This window comes from Gadus chalcogrammus, chromosome 9 (assembly GCF_026213295.1).
Source record: "Gadus chalcogrammus isolate NIFS_2021 chromosome 9, NIFS_Gcha_1.0, whole genome shotgun sequence".
NCBI classification, from domain to species: domain Eukaryota; kingdom Metazoa; phylum Chordata; class Actinopteri; order Gadiformes; family Gadidae; genus Gadus; species Gadus chalcogrammus.
Window position 1 is genome coordinate 18,206,812 of NC_079420.1, and position 9,663 is coordinate 18,216,474.

The following is a 9,663-nucleotide window of genomic DNA, read 5'->3' on the forward strand; positions in this document are numbered from 1 at the left end:
ATTTTGTTTATTTGGTGAAGCATTATGAAAAAATGTTCATGCAAAATAAAGCATAGAAATCATTTTGGCATTTTCATTTTCCGTCTGGGCTAAGCCCCGGATGTTTATGAAACCTAGAAACACCCCTGGCTTAAGGAGTGGACCCATCAAAAACTCATTTCACAAATGCATGTTTTTGCAATCACAATTAGGTTGTTTCAGTCATTAGCCTGTGACGTCAGTGGGGGGTGGCAAGTGGAATCACGTGATGTCTATGCGTGACAGTGCTTGGACGTTGGATGTCCATGTCCTACAAGGCGCAGCGAGACTTTATAGCGTCATACCGTGCGACGACAAGTTCTGAGAGAGAGAGAGGCTCTGTTATTATTTGGAAAGCGGCGATTTTAGTAACTTTTTAAAAAAAAGTAATCGGATGTCTGCGCATCCGCTTATGTTGACGTTTTAAGTACATTTTTGGACATTGTTCGCGTTCTGAAGCAGGAAGAACTTTGAACGATCCGTCGGTGGCCTATTTTGAATGTAACCCCGCGCTTAAATTGAGGAGCAACGGTAACCCATCGCTCTTTTGCAATGTTATTAACATGCTTTTCATTTAGGAACAGTGACAAAAAATAGCCATCGGTAATTAGGCTACAATCACACAATTGTAAGTTATACTTAACGTCATAGTAATACTTTATAGATACAAGGATGGCTCCGTCAAGGGAGCCATGGATAGAGAATATGATAATCAACCACGGCACAGAAAAAGAGAAAAATATCGCAAATCTTAAAGCCCGCGTTATTGCGGTGGGTAAAATGCCGAATTCCCAGGCGCTGGGGGTGCAAGGCCCCCCACAGTTGCTTTTTCTTTCCGATGGAGTGGTCCAGATTCCTGCGATCTTGACCGACACTGCGTGGGAAAACCTCCAGGAAGACGAAGAAAGAGAATGTTTCTCCAGCCTTGTCAACACTACGGTGTGTCTGCAGACCTATAGTCTCCAGTTTTATATGGCCCCCGAGAAGAGAAAGAGCAAATTCTTCCTGTCACTTAGCAACCTTGCCGCAACGGCAGCTGGTCCCATTAAAGAGGGTCCCCCTTGCTGCACAACCCTTTCCTCTGTTAGGGTTAAGATCAGTGACACATGGAAAGCCTTGCAGCATCAGAATTTGGCTCAAACTGAAATCAGTCAGAGTGCGATTGACTTGACTCAGCTGCTCGGTGTGTGGCAGGAAGACTGTCTGATGGATTTAGTAGCGGAGGTTCGAGAAAGACTGACAGCGGCTAGGAGGACTACGTCGCAACAACCTTCTACCTCACGCGACCCACCGGCCCGGCCCTTAGGCATGCATGTGCGCACAGAGTGGGATTTGGACAGGGTGAGATGCAAGGGGGCTGAAACGTTCAGCATACCCATGGCTCATCTCATCATCCAAGATACAGCTGCCCTTTCCCTGAGACCGCCAACGCAACCCGGTGAAGGTAGCACCCAGCAGAGCGGGCTGATCCCCCCCTCCGGTGACCCACCGGTGCTGCACTCCACACCTGCCGCCAAGCCCAAGGCCTCCAGTAGCAGGCCCAGGGCGGAGCCCCAGGATGTGGTCAGGGGGTGTGGCTTTGAAAAGACCCCGCCCCCTCCCCGGGGAAACTGCCACGACGATGGCGAGGGCGTGCTCCTGGAGGAGGTGGACGCCGACCAGTCGAATCCCTGGAACATGTTCCCCCCTCCGTCCAAGGTGTTCTGCACCTCCTCGTCCTCCGAGACGTCCCCCGGCACGAAACCCTCGCCCTGCCAAGAGGCTCGGCCCGACCCCGCTGTCCACCTCCAGGCCCAGTGGGAGAAGAGGGCGCTGACCCGCAACAGGGCGCCCCAGGTGGGGCCGGATGGTGATGTCAGCCCTACCCTGGAGCCTAGTAAAGGAGATCAAAGCCTCATCACACCGTACCAGAAGCCAGCGTCTCCACACTCGCCCACCACCTCCACGTCCTCTCCTGCAGACTGCGGGGACCTCGCAGAACACAGCGCCATCCAGCCCTCCGGGGGGAAGAGCCCCGGCCCAGTAGAGGACCACCACCACCCCCCACCAGGCCCAGCGCGCGTCGCAGAGCAGGGAGGGGTACCCTGCGTAGACCTCAGCCCTCCGTCTTGGTTGTTTGAAAGTCACCCCGGCCCGGTACCTGAGCCACGCCGCAGCTCCCAGCAGGACAGGGTGGCGGGTCGGGGCACTTACTCCCCCGTGGTCCACGGCGACGGAAGCAGCTTCTCGTATCGTTACAAAGTCTCCGTGAAAACTGTCATGGACCTGAGCAGGTTTAGAGTGGCGGACGATCACCTCAACTGGGCCGTGAAGTATCTGGTCGTTCCCAGGCACACGGACATTAACAACATGTAGATATACTAAACCAGCCCCTTTTGTGTTTTGTAAATAGTTGAATTGTAAAAATGTTTATTGATAGAATCTATCTTTATTAACGGCTGGGCAAAACCCTCACGGAATTCAAGGTTACAGTCCATGGACCGTTACTATGCCTAAACGTTTTCCCCTGTTACATGGAATACACAGCTTGTTATTTTACAAATATTATGTAACACCATAATTGTTTCTAGTTCAATGGGACCTGTTTTTTAATTTGGTATACATGTATTGAATAAAATTGCTTTGTTAACCGGACTGGAAACATATTTTGATGTACTATAGCGCATATCAATTCAATTGAAGCTTGTTAATGGGATCTGCATGTATATGTTCTACAAACACTTAATAACCTATATTATTTAGCCTGCATAAGATACATTTGTTCCCCTTGACTTGTGCAACAAAGAGCTAAACATCTAACATTCAAACAGTTAAATAGCCTACCTTACCTTTACAATGGTAATTATGAATCTTTCCAGAAGATGTCACCAAATACAAGTCATAGTCTTGCCGGGAGACTATGTTGAGGAGTTGGCCAATCTTCCCCAATAAGTAATTTATTTGTTCCGTACCGTTATTCCACTAAAGCAATTTAATAAATATTTTTTTTTTCCATTTTAGGTAAATCATTTACATTAAACATTAGTCTTTTAAGGGCTTAAAGTTTGACGTCATTGGTCTACTACTTTCAGCATTTATGTGCTTTTTGGTAAAACACACTAGTTGAAAGACAGAATTAATGTCCCCCCCTTCGCAATAGGGGACATAATTGAATGAATCAACATTAGTTAATTCATTGTATTATCTTATTGGGTTAGGTTTAACCCCCACCCTATTTAAAAATGTATAAATATTACCTAAGTTAACATGAACCCCATTAGTGAATGTTTACTATATTTATTGACTAATAAATAAACGGTTAGCTAATAGGCCACTATTAACTAATGCAGTCATAATGCATTGTTGTAAAATTGTAGCTGCCGTTTTAATGATAGTAAAGAAGGCAATTTCTCTGCTTGGTGGCAATTTTTATTGGGATCGAAAGGAATAGCCTAGTTTGCTGCACCGGTGAACCAAATAGCCAAATAAACACCGTTGATCAATGAATAAGCCACTGGTCTACATCTTCTAGCATTGCGTTCGATTTAGTCCACGTCTACCTAATGAATCATTGCGGACTGCAACAAAAAAAAATTGAAAAGTTGAGTTTATTCACCTCGAAACTGTAATGTAAGCACGGTGCAGCTGTGAGCACTTGTAAAGTTGTTATAATCCCCGTGGCCCTTATAAACAGGAAAATACATAATATAAAGCATCATGTAGGCTTTCACAAATAATATACATTCTCCTCCCTTCAAGTTGTCCTTTTAAGGCCATCGCCACTGCAGCAGGCTGCCTGCAGCTGCTGATCAAACAATTAGGATTAGGCCTAACCCAATCATTAAGATGTGTTTTATACAACTTCATGATTTGGTTAGGAGTGAGGACTAGTTGTAATGGTTTGATCAGCGGCTGAATGGCTGCAGCTGCTGATCAAACAATCAGGATTAGGCCTAACCCAATCATTACGCGTCGTTTTACGGAGCGTGAGATGATCCACAATTATTGATTATTTTTATTTTATTTTATGGATACATGGATAGGCCTACATTTTTTCACTTAGTCGAGCCAAACAGGTTAACTGCTGTTCATTTTCCACCATCTTAATGACATTTTACCATCATTGGATTTGGATACGTCTATGGGCCCCTGATACGAGTTGAAAGAAAAAATGTTAACTTTATTTTCCTTTTACACTTTGTTTTGATTTCTTGCTTAACCAAAGCAAGTCCCAGAAAGAACTCCGCAGTGTTTGCTTGTTCTCTGTGTGTGAGCAACTCTCCGCGTCAAGGGTGGACGTGATGTTTCAAACAGCACATCAGTGCGTTTATGTATTGGGTGCCCGGAAATTTTTTCCAAATAAACACAGCTTGATTCAACTTGGGTGGGCAGACTTATCAACAGACTAATTCTATAAACAGATGAGGGAATAACCCGGCACCTCATTGGTCGGTGGGTAAAAAGGGGACACGCTGGATCTTGTGCAATGAAGTTTTAATTAATGTGGGTGGGCTGAGAACACAACCAATGTTTATGATGGACAATTTATTTTCCCCGCGCAAAGTCAACACAACACTGCAAAAACGCACAACAATTATTTGACATTTTTTGGTTTAGACTTTCGTGAGGCGGACAAGGGGCGCACACCGAGACTCAGTCCAGGAGAGGAACTCTGCGCGCCGGCTGTTTGTTCAACTTTTCCCTGCACGGATACCATCCGTGATTATTCGTTTACGATGAGTCTCTATCACCCCCGACTTCAGCATCTCGGGGTACCACCTCCGTCGCTCGGCATCTCCAACCATCCCCCGATGGTTTACCTGTATGGCGGGGAAAACAGCGGCATGGTTCCCGCGCTGAGCTTCCTCTCGGCGCGCCAGCAGGAGCCTCCTCAAAAGCCCCCCTACAGCTACATCGCGCTCATCGCCATGGCGATCAAGAACGCGCCGGACAGGCGCGCGACGCTCAGCGGCATCTACAAGTTCATCATGGATCGCTTCCCATTTTACCACGACAACAAGCAAGGGTGGCAGAACTCCATCCGCCACAACCTCTCGCTGAACGACTGCTTCATCAAAGTGCCTCGGGAGAAAGGTAGACCCGGCAAGGGGAGCTACTGGACCCTCGACACCAAATGCCTTGACATGTTCGAGAACGGCAACTACAGACGGAGGAAACGGAGGCTCAAGAGCAGACAGCAGCAGGAGAGCGACTCACCGTCTGGGACCAAGCGGGCGAAGGTGCCGGGGGGACAGTCCGGCGCTCGACCGGCCTTTGCAGAGGCGCTGTGCGGTGAGGATGTAGGTATCTCGCACAAGGGAGCAATGAAGCCCAAAGAGCCCGCGTATGCGCCCCGGGATCAAAGTTTAAAGCCCATTCTTGCAGAGTTGCAACATTCTGTCATGCAGCAAAACACCCCATCGAGAAAGTCCACGGAGAGCTTCGGCGCAGCATCCAACCGGAGACAGCAACCGGTGCCAAGAGCATCCGTTCAGCGTTTCGCGCCGCCAGCACAGGCATCCACGGCGCGCGTGGAAGATCTCCCAGAGCCTACTGTCCGACAAGATAAAGAAGATGAAGAGGCGAGGTCCGTTTTCAGCGGGCGAGAGAATGGCCAGCTCAGTATGTTGGTGCATGACAAAACCAAGGGAATTAGTGTTCCACATCACGAGGGCAGCAGGCCCACTGATAGATCACATTCATTCAGCATTGACAATATATTGTCCAAAAACAACGTCAATAACGCGGACAAGGTTTCCTTCCTTGGGTTGAGTAAAGAGACAGAGTGCCAAAGCCCTTATGGGCCATCTTTTGTCCTCGGTATGCACGCACATCAACTGTACCAAATGGGACTTCCACTATGTTCCTACATATCTCTGCCTTATCACGACAAAGTGCATTTTTTCTAAACAATTGCGTTTGAAACAAAAAGCTCACTTTAACTGTTCAAAAGTTATATGCCTAACCTTTGACTGAACTGGGATAACGAGTTGTGACTGTGAGATAACTTATTTGTTAAACAGCATCATAATTGTTATCCAAACAGACTTTTTTAATGATGGCAGCCTGTCATAATCATGGCCTTCTTCAGTGTTCATTCATATTCCTCTATAAATAGAACAACTCAAGAACTCTTATATTTCTTGCTCAGTTGATAGTAATTCAGGTATTCTGCTTAGGAAATATACAATACATATCTTTCTTGAAACCTCCCATTCAACAGCACTATTGCTGAACGGATGCACAGCTGTCTGTTTAAAATCCTGCAGAAAGCTCTTAAGTGCATACGGATGTTGTCATTGTCCATGTAAATGTTTATTGAATATGGGATGTATCTTTCTCTCTTCTTTCATAAAGGGACAGGGTTTAATCTACACGCATATGTACATGTTCAGATAAATCTCTCCTCCAAGATTTAGAAAGGTCCTTCATCAAGTGTATAGAACTCCAAAACCAGATTTGTTCTACATTTCTCATTGTTGTGAATTCTGTTTTACAACATAAATTATTCTCTGTTACATGACAAACGACAAATCAGTTAGATGAAAAGTTGTGATTAAATGGAAAAAATGTGGTGTTGAACTGGCGCTCGCTGTTTAGGTTGGTTGGTTGGTTCACATTGATTATAGTAATATACAACAAGTCAGTCCTACTCATCATTGAATTCAATGTTATGATGAGGATGCAGAATTATCTAGCACCCATTCCTTCTTCTCCGAGTGCCACCATTAGGGCATCCAACCACACAGGTGCACAGGTCGTCACAGTCACACCGGTCACCTTCTATCCATCTGAGGAGAAGAGCTAATGTTTAGCAGCGAGCTTCACTCACACTCACACTATTTTTATGTGACCTAATGATCAGTTATAATATGACATTGTAGTGTACTGTATAACCACATGTATGGATATTAAAGGGAGTAAGGTACAAGCATAATGTATTTGGCTGTCCTATACATTACACATCTATTATGATACCAGAATGCACCAGAGTTGCTGGAGAAGGCCTTGGTAGGCCTTCTGTAATAAGACTTAGAATAACACTTGTGTGAGAGAAGTGCACAGAATGGGCGTCTAAAAATAGGCCTAAACAGTTGAGGCGCGCAATCCTTTCCAAAAACAGTATGCTGTGCGTCTGCACACTGCAAATAAGGAATGTTTGTTGAAATAAACGTCCCCACATTTGAGGATAGGAGTTGGAAATCACAAGCATTTCCTGTGTATAGGATTCTTTTGGTTAGACGTGTAAATAAAACATGGAAACAGCTGAAAGCCTCCGAGGGGATAGACTGGGGGGAGGAGAGAGAGAGAGAGAGAGAGAGAGAGAGAGAGAGAGAGAGAGAGAGAGAGAGAGAGAGAGAGAGAGAGAGAGAGAGAGAGAGAGAGAGAGAGCGAGCAGAAAACAGGCCCAAGTTTGTTATAAAAAAACATAAAGTGAAATTAGTATAAGTAGTTGACTGGTGTGTGTCCATGTTACTAAAGCAATACTAACAAAAATCACAACTATAATGGATGTGCTTTGATTAGTCCGATAACAATTTACATGTAGAGAAACCCATGAGGTTTTGCCAGTGGTGAAATGTTGGAGGACAATCATGTGATGGATCATCATTAAATGTTGATGCAGAGGATATTCCCCAGAATGCAATTCAACAACTGATGCATTGAGTTGAGGACATTATCAGCCAGCAAACGCTTCATCACTCCCGACCATTACGCAGAAGATCACACCGTTTTAGATGGTGTTAGTGTACAGCTTTAGCTGTGATGGACGGAGAGCCGTGTGGAAAGAGCATGCAGGAACAAAACAAAATATCCCAAGGCCTCTAAAGTGTCATCGCTCTCGCCCCCATGTGCAATCCCATCTGAGTCTCAGCACTCAATCACAGCATTTAAACACCAGGGATTCAAAGGAGTTTTAATCCAAGTGTTTATTGTATTTTTTCACTCTCTACATAAACGGGCTACAGTTGTTCAAATACACACTCAGAGCGGTGTGGAAAGGCGGGGTCATGATGAAGATGGATGTGCTTCGCTGCATGCTACATTAGCAGCTAATCAAGTTAGGTTTCCTGGCACAACGCTTTATACATCGTTATCCGCCTCAAACGTCCACCCGACCACGACTTCTACAGAGCTGTTTTATGTACACTGACATGCATAGACACACAAGTACTGGGGGGACACTTGTCAGTTGCTGGTACACATCTCCATGCACATGTTCCAATCAACACCAAACTGTATCACAGATATTACACAAACGCACACACGCACACACACACACAACCACACACACACACACGCACGCACACACACACACACACACACACACACACACACACACACACACACACACACACACACACACACACACACACACACACACACACACACACACACACACACACACACACACACACACACACACACGCCATTTAATGTTTAAGAATACCTGCAGCAGCTCAGAGAGAAATACATTAAATAAAATAACAACAATACATTTTTGTTATTAATCAAAACAACAATCTTATAATAATAGACAGAATATTTTTCGTTTTTTTCTGAAACACCCATACTCACATTTTGATTGAAACTTTCGAATATTACCAGTCAGTACGAATCAAGGAATGTTCTGCTTGCAAATTAGAAAGTGTGTGTGTGTGTGTGTGTGTGTGTGTGTGTGTGTGTGTGTGTGTGTGTGTGTGTGTGTGTGTGTGTGTGTGTGTGTGTGTGTTTGTTCAAGTGTTTGTGTGTATAAACACACGCCGGAGGTGCACGTGGCAAGCTTCAGTCCATTCACCCCTTCACCTCCGCCCACTGTCCGGGACCACCCCGGGGTCCGACACTTCATCCTGGAGGAAGTCATCGGGTCTGAATAGGAGCCTCCCTCTGAGGGCTGTAAGAGTGCAGCCTGCTTCCTCAATCACCCTCCTCCTCTGGGCTCCTACGCAGAGCGGGGACAAACACACACACACACACGCACGCTCGCACACACACACACACGCTCGCACACATGCACACATGCGTGCACGTACCCACACACACACACACACACACACACACACACACACACACACACACACACACACACACAGACACACACACACGCACACGCACGCACACGCACACGCACACAAACACACACACAGTATGGTGGAAGCGAGCCACAGATCCACATCCCACACCAATGAAAACATGGAAAACAAAATATATTGATGCTTATCGTGAATATCGTTTTTTGTGTGGTTTGTGTTCTGAGGGAATGTCTGTCAATACAAGGTCAACGAGGGGACGATGACATGCCGACCGAGGCAGATGATGTGCAAAGACCCACAGACATGAACGGTTTCACTAAACGAGAGCATGCTACTCCATACATACAGCAATGACCTTAGGGGAGAAAATAGTTGCTGTAGCGGGATGCCGTCCAGTGTCCCGGGCACCCAGCTGCGTCGTGGCAAAGTGTTCATATGTGTGAGAATGTTTTCCCCGCGTATCCCTCATATCCATGAGTGATGCATGGCTAATGGACGCAGCGAGCGTGTTTGTATCCCCAAGTACTCCACACTGTATATCGTGTGTGTGTATAAACAGAAGTGAATGAGACTTGAAGAAATTCCTCGTCCAATGTTAGGAGTTCAGCCTCCGCAAAAGACACCCAGTGCG

General features: G+C 45.9%; 2 protein-coding genes across 2 annotated transcripts; both read left to right on the forward strand.

The window, feature by feature from the left end:
• Positions 1–288: 288 nt before the first annotated feature.
• acd (ACD shelterin complex subunit and telomerase recruitment factor) lies at positions 289–2,974 on the forward strand. The gene has a single exon (XM_056598957.1). The coding sequence runs from the start codon at positions 691–693 to the stop codon at positions 2,371–2,373; it is 1,683 nt and encodes a 560-aa protein (XP_056454932.1). The 5' UTR covers positions 289–690; the 3' UTR covers positions 2,374–2,974.
• A 1,538-nt stretch (positions 2,975–4,512) lies between these two features.
• On the forward strand, positions 4,513–6,445 carry foxl1 (forkhead box L1). Its single transcript, XM_056599040.1, has one exon. The coding sequence runs from the start codon at positions 4,734–4,736 to the stop codon at positions 5,904–5,906; it is 1,173 nt and encodes a 390-aa protein (XP_056455015.1). The 5' UTR covers positions 4,513–4,733; the 3' UTR covers positions 5,907–6,445.
• Positions 6,446–9,663: the final 3,218 nt, after the last annotated feature.